Below are 19,827 nucleotides of genomic sequence, written 5' to 3' on the forward strand. Positions count from 1 at the left end.
TTCTTAAAGCTCTTAATTTCAACATAAAGTTTATTAGTTTTCATGTACACATTACAGCATTTCAGGAATTCTTGTATTAAGCTTACTATTAGCTAGTGTGATCAGACGCTATGTCTATATTTCCATTTATAAATGTTTGGTGACGTTAGCAACCAGAAAGCAGATTATAGACAAAAATACTTATTATTTTAATATACAGGCCATGTGACTTACTGACTTTGCTGATCTTGTACTGATTTGGTGCTCTCAATCTGCAGGTCCTCTTTTTCAGCTTTTTCTGTTAGTTTATTCACAGGATCTTGTAAGCTCTAGATCATAACCATAATGTAAATGGAGAGAAGAAAACAAATGGAATCAGGGAAGGAAAAGTGTGTCATTTAAGGCCAAACCAGACTACAGAACCTACACAAATTAAGCAAGAATGTTTCTGAGCTGTATCAAAACTATATCTGACTCAAACAAGCAAAATAAAGAATGTTAGAAGATACTCATTCAAATTGAGTCACATGAATACACTTTATATAAGAAGGTGACTCTTGGCTACTTCTAAACTCATGTTCTGTTTCTAATATTTCTAAGTAAAACCATCTATACCATGTGCAAAGCAGGCACTAAACGCATGCTGCTTTGCCATTTTGAGGGTTTGCCTTTTTTTTTTTTTTAATATGAGAAAAATTCATTCTTTACATCTATTTGTTCCTCATCTACTGCTTCTTTATTTTATTCCCTTTTCTTCCTGACACAACTATTCACACAACCTTGGCAACTGCACTGTAGTGGGAAGGTACTACTTGTATCCTGAAACTGAAAATGAGGGTTAAAATCTTGGATGATTAGTTAGACAGAGGCCAGGTGTGGTATTACAAAACCCTACTGTCCCTTTGCAATTTGAAAGGCCATGCTATAAGATAATGTACAGTTTCATGGTCAGCATTTTTATAACCAAAATTTGGACATGTGAACAAGCCAACACATAAAGCATTATAGACTGATTCTTTGAGATTACAGAAGTGATAAATATACTACTGGTTGTCCCTGTTATGCATTAATTAGGATTTCTGTATGAAAAATTAAATAACTGAAGATAGGAGTTAAATAATTGCAGATGTTAGCAATGTGAATATTTGGCTCTATCAAATGGTTTTGCTGTGAAGGTGAAAACATGTTCTTCCTTCCAAAGTCCAACTCAGTTTCTGAAAAATAAAACCATGTTTCATGTGACTACTCCTGACCACTTGTAATTAAGTTTATTTGTGTCTTGCTGATATTCATAGTAGTGCATGTCATCCAGCTTCTCCCCCGTCCCCCAAAAAGCTGAGGCTAAAACAAATAAGCCACCTTTTGTACAAAACATAATGAACACACAAAGGTAGTGGCTTTGCATCTGGAGTTTTAACAAAATGGTAGTATGTTTCATCAGAATAATAAAACAAAGAAAAAAACCACAGCCGCTAAGTCCATCTCATCTATCGAATAAAAGTTAGAGTCCCCAGCCCATTTCTTACAAGAAAAGCATTCCCAGGTGTGTCGCAGGTCTTGTTTGCACTGCCCTGTTATCCAGGACAGATGAGTCCCCAGAAGGGGCAGTCCAGTTTCTGCTTGGCTCAGTACTTGTCTGTATGAGGAACTGTATACTTCCATGTTTTAGAAACCAAACTAATGGACCTGTCGTATACTGCAGTTGCATTTTTTTTCCCCTCTCAGTAAGTTAATTCTTCTACCTAATACCACAGATTAATCTGTCATAAGCATCTGGAGTGTCATGGTGTGACATGGTGTGTCAAAAGATGAGGGATCACAAAAGCAGCAATAATAGAGGCGTTAAAGAAATTTACCTTATTCTATGGTTGCCACTTTTTTTGGAAACTGTAACAGTGCTTACAAGAACCACTTGTAAGTGTGCTTCTTGGATTCTGAATAATGGACGCTAGCCACCTCAGCTAGATCACCTATGAATTAGTATGTTACCCTTTAACTGCATTTGCAACATGTATTGATTAGATTGCACTTCTTGTACTATTAAAATTGATGGGAATTATTCCATTGACTCCAAGAGGCCCTGGGTTAGAGTTGAAAAACATAATAACATGCACTATACTTGCACAAAAGTGCAGTGCAGAGGAAGTCAGCAGAGCTTTGCATTACGGGGACTGTACTGCTTTGGGCACTTGAACTGTCTTGGACACCTTCATAGTAGGGCACGCAGTTTACCGTAATCAGGAGGTGATGGTGCAATAGTACAGCAGCCACTAAGTATAGCAGCACAGAGCCTGCCCCAAAAAGGATGGAATGGTTTCGAACAACAAACAGAACTACTTTAAGTACTGCCTAATTATATATGTTAAAGAAAAGTATCAGAAGTAAAATCTTCTGCATCTTCACCAAGACAAATACAAAGAAATCAGCATCCTTCTTTAAGGAACTACATTTTATGATGCTTCCTTCATGAGTGTTTCAGGAAATCCATATTTAAAGGACTGATCAAACCACGGAAACAGCATATAGAAATGGAGTTCACAAGTACCTTGGGAAGGAAATAGCATGATAATAATGGCATTTAATATTTCCTGTATTAGAAAAATAAATATAGCTCTGAAATATAGCTTCAGCTTCAGTGGAGATTATGATAAAAATTGTTAAAAATCACCAGCTGTATTATAATGCAATAAATCAATTTAGGAATTTAATTTAGACAATATTCTCTCCAATTCTGATAGCAAATAATGAAATTATTTTCCTTTTATCCTGCCTCTCTCTATTCCACATCCCAATGTACACTATGAACTGAGATATCTTTTTAAAAAGATTAAGAAAAATCTACGGAATGGGCATGAAATAAAACTGAATGTTAAAAAGCCATTGTAAACTGTTTTCTAAACAAGAACCCATGGTAATGTGATCACTATTGCCAGCATGCGTAGAAATGAAACTCTGATATTCTGTTAATTGTTTCAGGTTACATGAGAAGAAGGGAAAAAGTCCCATCATCTGGAAAGTGTAGTGATTAAGCAAGGCTATAAAAAGATACAGACTGAAGCACACTTCAGTTGGGTCTATGAAGCGTCCCTGACTTTGTTGGCTCAGAGCAGACAAATGTGTAACTTCACAGCACTCATAGGTGCTCGTGTGAACTCACATGGACTTTGTTGCAAGCTGCACCAGCATGTGACTGAAGGTAGGATCCTCTAGTGTTTAGAAAGCTTTCTTCTTAGCTTCATTATTTTTCTTTTACTCTAAAAATCAGGGTAAGACTCTTCATACTAGTAGAGCAAGTTCACAGTCATTCACTCTGCCTATCTTGTCTGTCTCTACAACCAAAAGTCACCTGGTGATATTTTGTTTGCTCCCAGTACTCAGACTAAATATCCAAGCCGACAAGGGGTTCCTCTGCTGCAGAGTTAACTCTGGTTCCAGCTCAGGCACTGTTCCTAGACTGACTGCCACTTACTTACAAAATTCCTTCACCTACATCTGGCCTGCTTTCAAGTCAAGCCAAAGTCATCTGGACTGCACACAAAACCTGTCCTCTGCAGTTAAATCACCAGAGTGTTGACAACATACTCAGCTCGCCCACAGTTCCCCCCAAGTGCCTTGGACAACCAATGCGCTTCCTCTTGACTGAGAAAGAATTAAAGCAACACAGCTAAGGGCAACTCCAGCAGCCAGGGATACATCCCAGGACGTCACGACACATATGGAGAAGTGAAACACCACTGAGGAGACAAAAACTTGGATATGTTTCATTTGGGGGGAGAGCTGAAAGGGAAGAGGAAAAGCAGGTAGTCTCAGAATTTCCTCATGGAGATTCATTTAAAAAAAAAGCAAAACAACCCCCCCCAAGAAACAACCAAAAAACTGCCTAGCGATATATATTATATGCAATCTTGCCTGTAAGTAAAGTCATGGTGCAACAAACAGAAACAAGAAAGGATACCAGACTACAGCAGAGGTCAGCTGAAGGCAACAGTGTTGTAGTACCCATTCGGACAGAATTCTCCAAACTATGCAAGGAACATGGGCAGCAGCGTTCCACTTTGCACGGAACATGGGCAGCAGTGTTCCACTTTGCACGGAAATAAGTGGATGCACTGAGATTTACACCTCTTAACTCCCTTACCAGGGCTGCTATTATTTCTAGGCTCATACAAACTCTTCAGGAAGTTGGTATTATAGCATCAAAATGTAAAACATACAACTAAATATTCATTAAGTAACTAAAGCAAATAAACAGTGACAGAAATTAGAAAGAGGTATCATTCATGAAAAGTAGCCCCTGAAATACATTTGAATTCATTTGATATACGGTAATTTCAAGACAATGAAACCTTAAAGGCTTTAACAAAACAGCAGCCCATCATCTTTAATATTACTGCAATGGATACAGTAACAGATACTTTTACATCACGATACATAGAGTTGTTAGCACATTAATAATCATCTTTCATCAAGCATAAAACTTGCAGTTAGGAAATACAGCTGCAATAGCACAATTATACTACTCTCAGCATATACCCTGAAGCAAAGAAAACAAATGGGCTGCTTTTCATTAAGGGACTTTGGCAAACATCTCTAAAGACAATGTTTTCTTTCCAGAAACAATCCCGAGAGGCGTTTAAGAGTCTCTTTCCTGAGGTAAACCTGGTACATGAATATATTCATACTACAAAATACAAATAGTAATTTTCCAGTACATAGCACCTTCTAATTTTTCAGTAAGACAATCTATGCCTAGGTCAAATATGAACAATTTCTTTAAATTCTTGTTTTAAAGTAAAACACTAATCCGACATACATGTATGCTTAGTTTAATTCAGAAGGACCACTTGTATGAGTAAAATTAAGCTGCTAGTATCAGAACTGGAATTGTAAGACAAAAATGACTTGCAATCACCAAATTCAAAATTTTCTTTTAGAAAAGATCCCTTTTAAGATATAAGACAGGAAAAAATATTCTAAAAGGGGTAACTCCTAATTAAACATTGAAATGGGCACATTGAAATATTTTCAGTATGTTTTAAACAATTATATATTTTGATTGTATATTTTAAATGCATAAAGTCAACAGCAGACACGGCATCTTCACTGGGTACACTTTTAGACCAGAAGTTTCTCCATCAGAAACTACACTTACCCTAGGTCAGCTACAGCCATTTATTATACTTCCTAAAAAAATAATACCATGTAATCTCAATGTAGAATTAGCTTGCAGCTCCTTCTTGATATATAGTTACTCTGGCATGAACATACGATCTGACTGATAGGGATCAGTTCCCTAACCATAAACATCTATTGTTATTCCACACCCAGGTCTAGCAGAGGAGACACGGGACTCATGGGAGTCCCACACCCTTCAGAAATGACAAGTAGGGGTGAGGTGACTTACCCTAGGAAGGCACCTGAAGTAGCAGCAGGCACCTATTCTCTTAGTTAACAGAATCTCACCTGATGCAACCACCAGATTTTGATTTAATCTCTTTAAAAATTGTTTAATATAAACAAACAGAAACTACTAATTGGGGGAAAAGAGATCATGGAGGAGACTTAACTTTGGTATAGAAAATAATCCCATCCTCTAGAGACCGAAAGAAATAAAGACCTGATACTAAAAGGCAGTAACATAGTCTTATTCCCAAGCAGCTGTTTTCTGAAAGCACGGACTTCCATGAAATTCTGTAGTATAAAACTACCTCCTGATCAGCATCATTTCACAGCATACATATCACTGCAAAAACAGGAAATTGCACCTTTTCAGCGCAGCAGGCTGGCGATAAAAATGGTTAAGATTCTCATAACAAAGTTTGGCTGCATCCTAAACACACTACAATATTCACAACCATTTTTACAGTTACTTTTTGCTTCAAGGGAGCGCTTGTTACATGTGCGTGGACTCAATATAGATTGTATTTCTTCACCATAGATTCCCAACCTAATTTCAAGTTTAGATTATACTGAAAGGAGGAAGTTCAAAAGATAAGCATCCCCAAATCTCTCTCATCTTCCATCAGAAGGGTACTTCACATTCCAGAACAGGTGCATTTTCTGTACAAGTTTCTCTCCAAGGTATCCGAATGCGACTATACATTTTGAAACATCATATGTCTTGTTCAAATAATCACATTTTTAGATATAAAAGAGAATGAAAAATAAAAACGCAGCAACAATATAGGCTACCTACAGAAATTAGACTGACATTGGTCTGTATTAAAGCAAAGAGAAAAAATTCCTCAGAAAGCTTCTAACACCGGGAAGTTATGAGGAGAACACCCCACCAGCGTAGTACCAAGGCTCCTGAGCAGGCAACGGTGAGGAAATAAAGGGGACTTTCTTTTCTGGTTTGGAGTTTAACTGGTGAGTCTGTAGGCAATTGCTAGCAATGTCAAGATAACTATGCCCAACTGTCTCCTGCTGAAACCTGGACATAAGCTCTGGCTAAAACCCCTCTTCCATGACGTGGACCATGCAAGGAAGAAGCTTAGAGTTATGTTAACTTCATAGCAAATGAGGACTTCTGCAAGACGGGATTCTTCAGAGGCTGGGTAAGATGAAACCGTTTATGAGCCTCCTTTTATTTTTGTCCTCTGGTCAGGAGAGATTGAGCTTGAAATTTGTTTGTTTGGTCTGTTGTGATGTTTCAAGCTGCAGGAGTAACAGTCTCCACAAGCTCTTTATGCACTTCAAAGTTCAGAAACTGCTCCCTCCCAACCCACATTCTAGAAAACAACTTTAAATATAGCATAGTCATGTACAGACAAGTTTGGTAGTCTGGGGTGAATTAAACCTTATACCTTCAGGTGCTTCTTTTCCAGGAGCTCTGGCGTAGCCACAGGCTACATAGCACAGTGCAGCCCAACTTCCACTTCTACATGTCATATGCACAAGCATTTCATGGATTGAGGCTATGACTTGCAATTGTTTTCAAACTGGGTTGTCTCTCCAAGAAATCAGCAGCTTTGCCACAAGCCGTTCATTCCTCACTTTCCTCCCGCTGGTAACACTTCCGTCAGACCTCCTTCAGACAAATGTTATTTTTCTCCCATGCAAACAGGATCAGCCAATCACATAGTTATTACATTGTAGAAAACAACTACAGGACAAAACATCTATGAGGATAACTGGATAGTTAATGAATTTTTTCACTGTTTCCCATTCCTCTACTGACCCTCAAATTGCAATGGACAAAGCAACTTCCTATGCAGGGGAAGGCATGACCAGGAAAATACACAGTACTGAGTGCTTATTTTTAGATACCTAGTGAAACTCTGAACTCAGACTTCAGTCAGATACTGCACATATTCCATATTCAAAGATTACAAAGGATCAGCAAATGCCACTAGTCAGGCAAATGACCCACAGCATTTCCCACAGGAGTGAAGGGGTAGTACGTCTGAGTACTTCAAAACAGGTGTGGGAACCCTGAGCATCCATGTTCATCATATTCAGTCCAATAAGGTGGCCTTAAAGAATGTGAGTTTTTAAAAACAGATGCAAAGGAAAAGTAGTATTAATTCACTTGCAGGATTTTGGAGGGCGTAAATCCCTAATTCTGCTGGATTTTGTGATTCTTTAGGAACAATTAAACACAATCCCAGTTAGCACTTAAACACATACTGAAGTGTAGCCCTGAATAATGTCTTTCTTTGAAATAGGTCCCTTACTCACTGCACTCTACATACAGTGCTTGATCCTACTAGCCAGAAGTGTATTTAACAGAAAACCTGTATTTAAATGAAAAGACAGGACAGGGTAAAATTGTCAGACAATATAAGGACAAAATATGAATCTGTGCTTTCTACATCCTTGTATGGTCTTTTATTTGTTATCACTGGGCAAACAAACATACCTATATATTCCTTACCTTTAACATAGTGAATTCATATGGCTGATAACCTTTGAAACTTTCATGGATGGCTGCCATCGTGTGCGAAGTTTTTTCCCAAAAATGAAGAAGGGTTGTCTGTAAGGCAGGATAAAACTTCAATGCAATGTTAGCTTTAACACCAATCTGCTTTCAGTGCAAATTTCACATCTCCCTTCCAATTCTAGTTATATATTCTTACAATTGAATATTGCCATGGTAACCTCTTAAAAAAACATATATTAACAGGAAATCTTTCCTTTGGAGGTCAACATTTTCTTTGGATACCTGATATGTTGTTAACACATGAGAAAGGAGGTTGCATCTGCTCGCTCCCAAAAGATCCACTTTTTGACAGACATCAGTCTTCAGTTTGTCAAAGTTGAGTTTTGCATGTCGCACTTGAGCTTGAACCTTCAAACAAAGGGACAATTGTTTATGTAGTGATTTTTTTCCTCTGTTCTTCTACCCCAGCTTCATGAAAGAGCAAACTAATACAACTTTTAAGGAAATCAGACAACTGAACAGACTCAATTAAAATGTATATAGAACTTTATAGCACCAATTCCACTCAAATTAAGATATGGCTGGCTGATATGGGCTAAAATACGGCTCTTACCATCTTCTATGTTACTATTGTTCTAATATATTCAGTGAAAAAATTTTGGTTTCTAACCCCTGTTTATAAGATGGATATTAGTATTAAATATATACTGAGAAGATAGTAATTGGAAAACGTACTCATTTTGGTATCTCTTTACAGAAATACCAATTCAAAGCCTGACCAACAAATCTGGAACTAAAAGTTTACTACATAATATACAGGTGCACAGGCAAAGATGTCTCCATGTACCTATAGTAGGAGACAAATTATACTGACAAACTTTGAAGTCAATCTGCAACTCTTGTTGACAATATAGCACTTCAATAACTTTGAACTGCTATAAAAATTTTGCTCTTTAAAGTTTTCCTTCTAAAACGGAGCGCTTTTCCTGTTTATTGCTATAAGAAAAATATCAAGGCCTTCTTTTCTTAGGAGCAAACAATTTCAGTTTCAAAGGGTTTTAGTTTTTCAAATTATTCTTCTACCACCTGTTAAGTACATACAAGACACTGTCTGTTACACAAGCTGCACATGTTTGACAACAATACTGGTATTCTCATGATCAGGTATCAGGGTAGAAAGTTGACGTAGGCATTGTGTACCCAGGATCTCCCATTTTTATGACAGCTTTGTACACACCGTAACACTATATTAACAAAACAGATTTGTTTATAACAAAATTTATATACAAAATTTAGTTTTCTTCCAAGGCAATGGGAAACAATCAAACCGCAAAACATTATGATTGTCCAATAACTCTTTCACAGTTACAATAAAATGTTTACCCAAAAAAACCTTCGCAGTGGAAAAAAACCCACTGAATGCAAATTAAATACATTTCCTTTCCTTTACTTGCCTAACTTAGAGCATAAACTGATTTTGTTCAGAATATGCAGACTCAATCAAACAAGATCTGACAAACTTGTACGCTCCTGATCTTCAGAAGTGAATCCAAAACCTTGCAGCAAGTGCCTGTGCTCCTTGTGCAGTAATCATAGAATCATAGAATCATTAAGGCTGGAAAAGACCTCTAGGATCATCTAGTCCAACCATCAACCCAACACCTCCATGCCTACTAAACTATGTCCTGAAGTGCCACATACACGTTTTTTGAACTCCTCCAGGGACGGTGACTCAACCACTTCCCTGGGCAGCCTGTTCCAATGCTTGACAACCCTTTCAGTGAAGTAAAATTTCCTAATATACAATCTAAACCTCTCCTGACACAACTTGAGGCCATTTCCTCTCATCCTATCACTTGTTACCTGGGAGAAGAGACCAACGCCCACCTCACTACAACCTCCTTTCAGGTGGTTGTAGAGAGCAATAAGGTCTCCCCTCAGCCTCCTTTTCTCCAGGCTAAACAACCCCAGTTCCCTCAGCCGCTCCTCATAAGACTTCTGCTCCAGACCCTTCACCAGCTTCCTTGCCCTTCTTTGGACTCGCTCCAGCACCTCAATGTCTCTCTTGTAGTGAGGGGCCCAAAACTGAACACAGTATTCGATGTGCAGCCTCACCAGTGCCGAGTACAGGGGCACGATCACTTCCCTACTCCTGCTGGCCACACTCTTTTTGATACAAGCCAGGATGCCATTGGCTTTCTTGGCCACCTGGGCACACTGCTGGCGGCTGTCAACCAACACCCCCAGGTCCTTTTCTGCTGGGCAGCTTTCCAGCCACTCTTCCCCAAGCCTGTAGCGTTGCATGGGGTTGTTGTGACCCAAGTGCAGGACCCGACACTTGGCTTTGTTAAACCTCATACAATTGACCTCGGCCCATCAATCCAGCCTGTCCAGGTCCCTCTGCAGAGCCTTCCTACCCTCAAGCAGATCGACACTCCCGCACAATTTGGTGTCATCTGCAAACTTACTGAGGGTGCACTCAATCCCCTCATCCAGATCATCGATAAAGATATTAAACAAGACTGGCCCCAAAACTGAGCCCTGGGAACACCGCTTGTGACCGGCCGCCAACTGGATTTAACTCCATTCACCACAACTCTCTGGGCTTAGCCGTCCAGCCAGTTTTTTACCCAGCGAACAGATACATACCTCATAACGCAATCCAAAATGTTACAGTTACATTTCTAATCTTATTTTCCCAAACTAACTTAGACTATATGAGACTTCCAACCAGGCAGAAAAACAGCAAAAGATCTGCATCACAAATTCATCAGATGACCTACTCACACAAATTGTGGGACTCTTGGGTTGCTGGATACGTGGCAACTTTTTTTCACTGATCAGATCGGCTCCGCATAAGTAATATAATAGGGTTGCACATATCATAGGCCTGAAATGTTCGTAATGAAGAAACTACCATAATTCAAAATTTCTGATAAATGCAGATTCTCACAGGTGAGATTTTAATTGTAGAAAGAGAAGATGCCTAGACTTTTTTTTTTTTTTTTAAATAAAGAAACAGCAGTGATACTCTACCTTTATAAAATAGCTTTGTGGTTACTGCATTCATCTAGAAAGGCAAATCTTCCAGGATAACTCCACATATTACACCAAGCAATCAATGAACAAATCTTGAGTTCTGGTAATAACAACTACATCTCAAACTTCTGACCTGTTCCAGTGCTCTAACCCCAAGACTACAGCATCTTATTGATGACTTGCTTTGGTTTGAAGCTCTTCAGTATGCCAAAACAACAAAGAGGGCTGTCCAGATCTGGAAGAGTTCTTTGATACCAAGGAGATGATTTGATGAGGTGGAGACAGATTTGAATTCCCTCAGGAAGGAGGAAATTGCTCCCATGGCTTCCACTCCTTAGGCAAGTATGACAAATGCTAAGCTATGATATAAAAAACCAAGGAGCAGCTACTGCCAAGATATCCCCCTACGAAGTACAGTATTTTGTGAAAAGCATTACACAGTTGGAACTACACTCGCATAAGCTGAGGCTGCCTCTTAGTTTGGGATCCTCAAGGGACTTTACACTACTTCTTTTAGCTTGAGGATCTGTGCCTGGCTGAAGCCTGAGTGAGGCACCATGCTATCCATGCCGGAACTCCCATCCCACCCACAACTCTCTAGTCAAAGCAGCAGGTGGGTAAAGAGCTTATAATTTGGCAGCAACAGAGGAGGACAGGAGCAGTCGCAGAAGCAGCAAAGAGTCTTTATCCAGTGCTGGACAGCACACCTTTGTCCTGCATTAGGTCCTCAAATCCTTTATTTGCTTTAGCTCCGAGTGACTGAGAGCATGGATTTACAACTTTGGTCTAAAAAGGAGAATTGTGAAGAAAATTATGGGCCTGTGCAAAAAGGAAATTCTAACTGAAATCCAAACATGAGATTACCTATATCTATTGCCAGCAAGAATTGCTACAACAGGAAGGTATTTAAGTAAGACATGTTGTAGGGCTTTGAAAAATCTAGTGAGATTTGAGACTAAATTCTGATCTCAGTTACAGCCATGAAAATCCAGAGAAATTCAACTGATGTCAGTGGAAATGTGTCAAATATAAAACTATATTTTACAATGGTGCAGCTGAGACCAGAATCCCCTTCCTATTCAGTATCTCATAGCATTGGTGAAAACACAGTAAGAGCAGCTGTGGCTTTGTAGACTGATAGTCCAAGTGAGCAAAGAAAGAATGTTAGTTCTGGGGAATATAAATACTCTGTCAGAGATGGTGGGCCACAAGGTAAAAAAAAAGGTACTACTAAATGTAATCATAAATTTCTACAACTGCAAGTTTGCACAAGGACTTTATACAACAGACTGGGCTTTGGGTCTACCTCATGTCTCCAACTCCTTAAAAGAAGAAAAAAAAATCTAGAAGACAAAAAAACCTGTAAAGTTTGAGTTGTAGTCCTCCTGCATACAGTCTTCAGGAATATTTAGCAAGAAACAATGTCAGCATTTATCTTAACTGAACATGTAATTAGCATCTCTTTTAAAAGCTAGAGCATTCATGAAGAGAAAGAGGTCATCCACAACACAATGTGGAATACAAACCTGTATGTTTGATGTGCTCATACGGATGCTTCAATATACTTAATGCTGTGTTACCAAATGCCACACATTTCTCTTGCCAACTGGGGAAGAGGAGATACTATGAGAACTATTAAATTAGGATGCTTCTAGGTTTTTTGATACACTGAAAGTTTATTGAGCAGGAGTACTCTCCATTTTGCAGCAGCAGTGCAGAACGGCCGAGAAAGAACACTGCATGCTACATCAGCATGACCTTTTGCCTTCTATGTGTGCCAATAAATACATTTTCAATTCAAATTATTATTAGACATCTTTTAAGATTACTTGTGGCTTCAGGAATTAGGTATAAAACCTTAGTGCTTACAAAGCATAATCTACTTAATACCACACAAGTTATCAGAATGAACCTTTGGTTTTCTACTCAAGGGAAAGCTGATGTAATACATACTAATCTTCTTTCTCTGCAATTACTCTCTAAAACATGAAAAACAGGACCTCATTGTGGTCTCAGTCCTGCAAATTTTTATTCATACTTTACAGTTATAAAGTTATTTATACATAACTTTATTAAAGCTGAACATACAAAATTTCTTCAAAATCGTGGTCTGAAAAGTTTCAGGATTTTACTGACTGTAAGAGAACTGCACCGATCCAAATGTAACTTGGACATTTTATGATGAAATAGCTCCTAAGGACCTGAAACTGTAGGTGCTAGCTGTGAGGTTTATGCTGTACAAGAAAATCTTATGGTACTACTGTAATAAAAAAAGATTATTATTCTTCATCTTTTTCTAAGCAGCAACCTGGAGCAACCTTTTAATTTCCCAATGCAAACATCTAAGTACAATATTTATGGAACCGAATTCTTTAAAGAGAACACCTAAGGAAACATAGATTTGGAAAGCAGTATCTTATTAAATCAATAGCTTGATAAACTATAAGATACCAGATAAAGCAAAAATAATTTTAAAATACTAAAATAAATAAGTAAATAAACAAATAAATGTTAAAATCCTAAATCCTGGGGGCTTGAAAGTCAGATTCTGGTATGCTTGATTGTAAGGGCAAATATTTGCTAACACAGGTTCCTAAACCTATATTCAAACAGAATAGTCCCAATCTTCAAGAGTGCCAACATAAAAAAAAAAAGTGCAGACCCAGTTAAAAAACCCTATTCAGTATGTTCAGTTACTAAAATACAGATTTGTCATGTATTTTCAAGGAATCTTTATGTCCTCTACAGTACATCTGTGTTATTAGTTTCTTTTAGTCTACCATAAAATGCAAAATTTATTTTTAGTAGTAGCCCAATTTCAGGGACAATTCAGCTAGTGAAGCCTCATCTCCAATATGAACTTATGTCGGATAAATGCACTAACTCACTTTACATACAGTGTATTTTTGTCTCAGCATTTCCAACATAGAAGCAGAAACAGATGCTTCCAGTCTAATTTGTCACCCAACCTCTCACTTACTCGATCTGAAAAGCATGTACAGCGTGTGTATAGGCTGGAAGGAGGGGGGGTAAGTAAATCAAGAGGGAAAAATGCCTGGAATATAGCAAATCTTCCTGTTGGGGGCTCTGGGTAAACTCTACCAGCAGATGGAATCAGCACAAATCTCTGCATTAAATAAGCATAGCACCTTCTGGCATACCTGATCATCGTAAAGACTACATGAAAATTAAATGCAAACTGAAGTAGGCTGTAGTTTGAGGACAAAGTATTTGGCGTCTAGTGTATCTTACAGCATTTCTGCATATAGCACAGAAAGCATAAGGAACTAGATTCTCAGTTCCCACAAAACTGTAATAATTTCATAGATTGAGTGGTGTTAAGACAAGGAGCACCCATTACACTTTTACACGAGCATATATAAGCACTTACTGATTTTTTTTTTCTTTCCTTTTTTTCTTTTAATTCAAGATTGATGCTGGGTAGTCAGAGAACAGAAAAGGTAATGTTTCATACAAAATAATGCCTGTAACTAAACTTTTCCATGTGCAATGTAAGGACTTCCAACGTCTTGCACAATACTAAACCTGATTTCAGTGTGCTTTGGTATGTTCTACATTTTGCAGACTATACTTTGACTCAACTGTTCCCTTGGGTTGGAATAGTATTTATTGCATACATTAATCTCTGCTCCATCAACTTGTAGGAATAACACGTAAGAACAATGGTTAAAGAAGAGGTAGCTTAGTTCTGTTTGTCTGCTTCAGCCCTGCTTATTAAAATCTTCATTTGTGATCTGATGAGAAACACTGATAAAAATTAATTTTAGGAGATGAAATTTATAAAGCAAGAAATGCCTAGATAAAAAGGACAGTATAATAGATCCAAATAATATGTCTTAAGTCTGAAGCTGAGCAGATGGACATCAGATTTGTTCAAGAAATGAAACTATTCTTGAGATATGAATTTAGATAAGCTAAAGTGCATAACGAGTTCCAATGATACATTTCTTAAATTTGCCATTTTGGACTTAATTATGATCGTCTGTGCTTGTGCATGCATCCCCATGCTCCTCATCCTATTAAGCCTGATTAAGCAAATTTGCAGTCATGTTGCAATTCATATGAAGGACTTAATTACCACTGTATGTCTACCTGTCTCACTCTGGAAAGCAACAGAAGTACTGTCTGCCTTTCTGCCACAGAAGAACAACCGATATGTCAGCTTTGAAAGAGAAGTTATGTCTGTGTGAGGAGAGGAAAAACTGCAGGTATACCTGCTGTACAGACTGCCTTTTTCTTCTTTTCCTATGCAAGACTAGCAGAGTGGGGCTGCTACCTATGACTCAAGATTCCCAGTCACTACAGCAATACAAGCAAATAAAACATTGAAATGGCTGTCGAAAATATACACGTCCTGTGTCAAGGTAGTTTAAATCTATCAGCAAATTCACGTGGGAAGACAGTAGATAAGTGAAAGCTGAGTTAAACGTGTATTAGACTAGTTGTATTGTAAGAGATAAAGATTCTGGAAAGGAACCTGGCACAACTTTCTGGTAACCTAAAGCAGTAGAAAACTCTCATTATATACAGACTTGATCAAGGCAAGTCTATCAAGATACAACACAGAACAAAGACTTTTCAGCAACCAAAGATCATTTTTCTATTGGCTGAAACATTCATGGAGAGAAACAAACTAAATATTCAACTGAAACACAGTGATATCCAACATAATCCAATGAAATCAATACCTACTCAAATAATTGCAAATAACTACTAGCAAATTACCTGCCATAATTACCTAGAGATTTTAGATTTAATTGAAGCATCTAATTCACCTGTTCAGATTTCTCATTGGAGGCTGCAGCATGTTCGTGACAGTCCTGGAACTGAATGTAAGCAATAGAGGAAGAATGCTGAAGTACAGCAAAGAAAGAAGAAGAAGAAGAAAAAGAAGAAGAAGAAAAAGAAGAAAAAAAGAAAGAAGGAAGAAACAAAACTATACCACTCCATAACAGAATATAGAGAAATGCAGCTTAATATGGATTAGTGTAGCAGTAGCAGCATTTCACTGTATTTACTGGGACCAAGAACAATCATGTTTGCCAAACAACTCGATCTGAAACACCAATTGTCTACAAACAGAACGACCACGAAGTTGTTGTGCGCTGGTAAAAAGTTTTTTCCTTTAATCACAAAATTTTTGTTTCTAGTCAGAACAATCAAATCTCCATGATTTTAACATATATTTTGCTCTCCTTACAATATGATGAAGTGGTCTAAAGAAAAGAACTAGGAAAAAGTCACATTATAACTGAAATGTTATTCCCCCAAACCCAGCAGCTTTCATGCAAACTTTGTCATTCAAACCTGCTACGTTTTAGCTATTATCACAATCCTACCCTATTTGAATTCGCATGATAGAATCATTCTTACACTTAGTTTTCCTTCTCGAAAAATGAGTTTAGTCAAAAGCAGGATTTTTCATCTACCTCTGCAATCAGAATGGGAGACAAAATAACAGCTGTAATGTTTTAATTCACACACAAGAACAACAGCCTCTGATAATAATTCACATTTTCATTTGAATATGTGACTATTCCCTTTGATTTCAACAGTATTGCTCATTATTATTTAACATTTGTATTACAGCAGTTCCTGAAGGTTTCAATGAGACTGGGTCCCATTGTCCTCAATACCAAAAAGCACTGAATAAATTACAGGTTTACGCCAGAGTTATGGAATCCTTAAGCATAAGCCCAAGTGTTTGAAGGACAGGAGTCTTAAATTAGGATTGCACTGGGAAAACAAGCCCTTACTCGGTATCTACAAGGGTGAGTGACTCTTGCCCCCGGGACAGCGGAGTCTACCCCACCAGAACATTATAACGTTATAGCAGCCACTTGTTCTCTATTGCAAAATAAAACAACTAAAGATCCCTGTCTTGTAAACGTGACCATGAATAGCCTGTACCATTCCATCATTTGTGTGGTACAGTTCTCTTAAACCTCCATTGCGCTACACACATGTGCACACACATGCAGGTCTACTACAAACTTTTCTATTGCAACACCTACCAGCTAAAAAGCATTAGAGCTGCCACTGGGTGTCTGGATATAACACATTCGAGCAAACTTTAGCCTTCAGCTGTGCTCCTGATCTGAGAATTTGGAGAGCTTGACGGGCTTGGAGGTTTTTTTCCTGCTTATACTGATTTGTAATAAAAATATAAACATATCCTGACTGATGTGAAGATAAAATTGAACTCTTCTACATAAAATTCCAAGTTTTGTGGGAGGCTTTTTTTGCGATTGCTCGTGGGTAAGGCCGTAGAATTTTAAACTCCTCTATCCGTTTTTGTTCTGTCCCCCTCAGGAAGGGCTAATAAAGATGCTATAGACAGGAGAATATTTGTGTACCAGGCAAGGAAAGGCTTATATGACAGAACTAAATTTCACATGGATACTTTACACCAACACATGATAGCTTTGTTACAACGCACAGCTCTAAATTAGTGTGTAGCATGCAACTGATAATACAACAGAATTTCTGAGGTCCATGAAATTAATAGAAATGAAAGAACAGTTTTTGTGTTGTATTCCCATCTGTGCCTGTGATGTTCTATTATGTTATAGAACAACTGGGGAGTTAATTATTTTTTCATCAGGAAAGTGATCATACTCTGATAACTCTTACTTCTTCCTCTAACGTGCCCTGCTGCCCTGAGGCACTGAATAAATTATAATTTGAAAAGAAAAAATTTAGGAGCTTTTTAAGAAGTTATATTGAAGGAATTTTGCAAAGTTGCATTACTTAGACCCTAAAGTATATATACATTCATATACACACACACACACATATTTATCTATCATTAGAGGATCATCTTCCAGAACAGAACAACCTGAAAATTTTTCAAGGTTGGATGATAATGTTCTGTACTTTAAATCTATTAGCAATTACAACTTTTAAAACCTTATCCACCTAGAAAACAATGCAATCATGTAATAGGGAAAGCTTAGTGTATTTGTGTTGGATTAAGTTTTCACAGTTTCAAAAACACATTGGATGTCATTAGTTTTAGTTAAACTACTACTTTTTAAAAATACCACAATTTTTTATATTATTTTAAATAAAACAAATTTATATGTAATTTACTTTTTTCAGTATGTTAAAAACACTTCATTAGAAACATTCAGGTATCTGTGGGTAACAAAATTTTAAACTCCAGGAAGCACCAAAAAGGATGCCATATTTTCTCTGATTCTGTGATTTTCAACACATCCTAATAGGATATGGCCCATTTCAGCAGTTCTTTGAGGAGAGCCATTATAACTCCCATTGTAATCTTCAAAATTGTAGTCACTATTTTGGCTCAGTTTTTGCCAGAATTTGTCCCTGTGCAGAGCAGGATTCCTATCCCCTTGGTCATTCATACCTGATCCAGCTTTGGGAAGCTCTGCAGGTTTTCTAGAAAAGCATTCCTATACAGTTGCCATGTATTTGGCTAGAGAGTTTAAGGCCAGAACAAATCAGTAGATTAACATCACAAAATATTACTCCTGCACTTACCCTAAGGCAGGTCTACCAGAAGGACACGCTAGGTGTGCCTAGCTCAGATGTTGACATCTACATTGCTACCCTGTGATCTGTTTTAGTGGATGGAGATCTGGCCAACACAAACAACTGTGACTAGAGTTTGGTTCATGTTGCCCTACAAGAGCCCATTTCTCTCCACTGGACTATAAGGGGAGCTCTTGTTGATTAGTTTAAGTGCAGACATCTATACAGCAGATGTCTGAAGTTAGGTTTATAAGTCCTAACCTAAGTGATGTCCAGGAAAAAAACCCCAATTTCCTTTATTGCTAATAATAACTGTAAGTATTTAAATACATGCCTTATTTACCATTTGAATTCATACAGCATAAGCTTCCAGGCCATGATTCTTGATAAACTCCTGATGAGTAGATTGAGGAGCCTCAGCAACTTACCTACCACGGTCAAGCCAACTCTTCATCTTTTCTTTGTTAAATGAGACAGATTGACTTGGAAACACCTCGTCTTAAGTAGTTTCTCGTAGTCCTCAAGTTACATCTTACACTTTTTGATACTCTCCCTTTCTAGTTTTTCAAGCCAGAGATGTGGACTGCAACCTGTGCTCACTCAAACTGTATCAAGAGACTCCTGCCACTGGCTGACAGCTAAGCTACATCTTTACAGAAGATCTTCACAAAAACTTGCAGAAACCTTGCAAATGTACTTGTAGAGTGACAATTAGCAATTTGCTGCCTGGGAGGAGAAAATAATTAAATATACAAAAGAGACGAAATTGTGATTAAATATACAAAAGAGTTCCTTAATCTAGAACTCCAAACATACACAGTCATGATGTTTGTATCTCCAGTCACTGGAGATGTGGCCACTGTGCTCGGGATACAAATATATCCCAAACTGCTACTTCCATTCTCTGTTCTCTTCTTTGACCACAGAGCCTCATGCTTTTCTTTTCTCCTGCCTATGTAACTTTGTCCTAATTTCTAGCCCTGTCCTCATCCTCTCAGTACTTTGGGCTGGATGCCTGCCTTTTTCTTCCTGGTTTGAAATCCATGTCTATGGTCCTGGGGCAAGGAGAATGTTATGTTGAAGAGCAAAGTGCTTAATGAGCATTTTTTTTTCTTTAATAGCAATATAAAAATATAAGGTAAGAAAAGATGTTGTTAGGTACACTGAGTTAACTACTGCTATTTTTAAATCCCAAGAGAGGATTTTTTCTAAAATGTTCATAAATATGATATTATACAAATATCATATTTATCAAACAGCCAGGTTGTGGACATGCACCATGACTTCTCTGTAGATTTTATTCAGTAGAACATGAAATTTGCTCTTTGTGTCACATTTATGCCACATTTCCCTCTTAAGTTTTTCAGTACTCAGCCTGTAAAAATTTTACTGCCTTGAGCCTGTTGGCT

At 37.8% G+C, this 19,827-nt stretch overlaps 1 protein-coding gene across 4 annotated transcripts in view; it reads right to left on the reverse strand.

Moving 5' to 3' along the window:
* Positions 1-19,827, reverse strand: part of ICA1 (islet cell autoantigen 1) — a 76,623-nt gene that overhangs the window by 18,240 nt on the left and 38,556 nt on the right. For all 4 annotated transcript variants that reach the window (XM_075492881.1, XM_075492885.1, XM_075492884.1 and 1 more), the window contains exons 8-10: positions 8,144-8,269; positions 7,856-7,954; positions 214-308 (exon numbers count right to left, since the gene is read on the reverse strand). In XM_075492881.1, the coding sequence (XP_075348996.1) occupies positions 214-308; positions 7,856-7,954; positions 8,144-8,269 (320 nt within the window). The remainder of the gene's footprint in view (positions 1-213; positions 309-7,855; positions 7,955-8,143; positions 8,270-19,827) is intronic.

This window comes from Mycteria americana, chromosome 2, assembly GCF_035582795.1.
Source record: "Mycteria americana isolate JAX WOST 10 ecotype Jacksonville Zoo and Gardens chromosome 2, USCA_MyAme_1.0, whole genome shotgun sequence".
NCBI classification, from domain to species: domain Eukaryota; kingdom Metazoa; phylum Chordata; class Aves; order Ciconiiformes; family Ciconiidae; genus Mycteria; species Mycteria americana.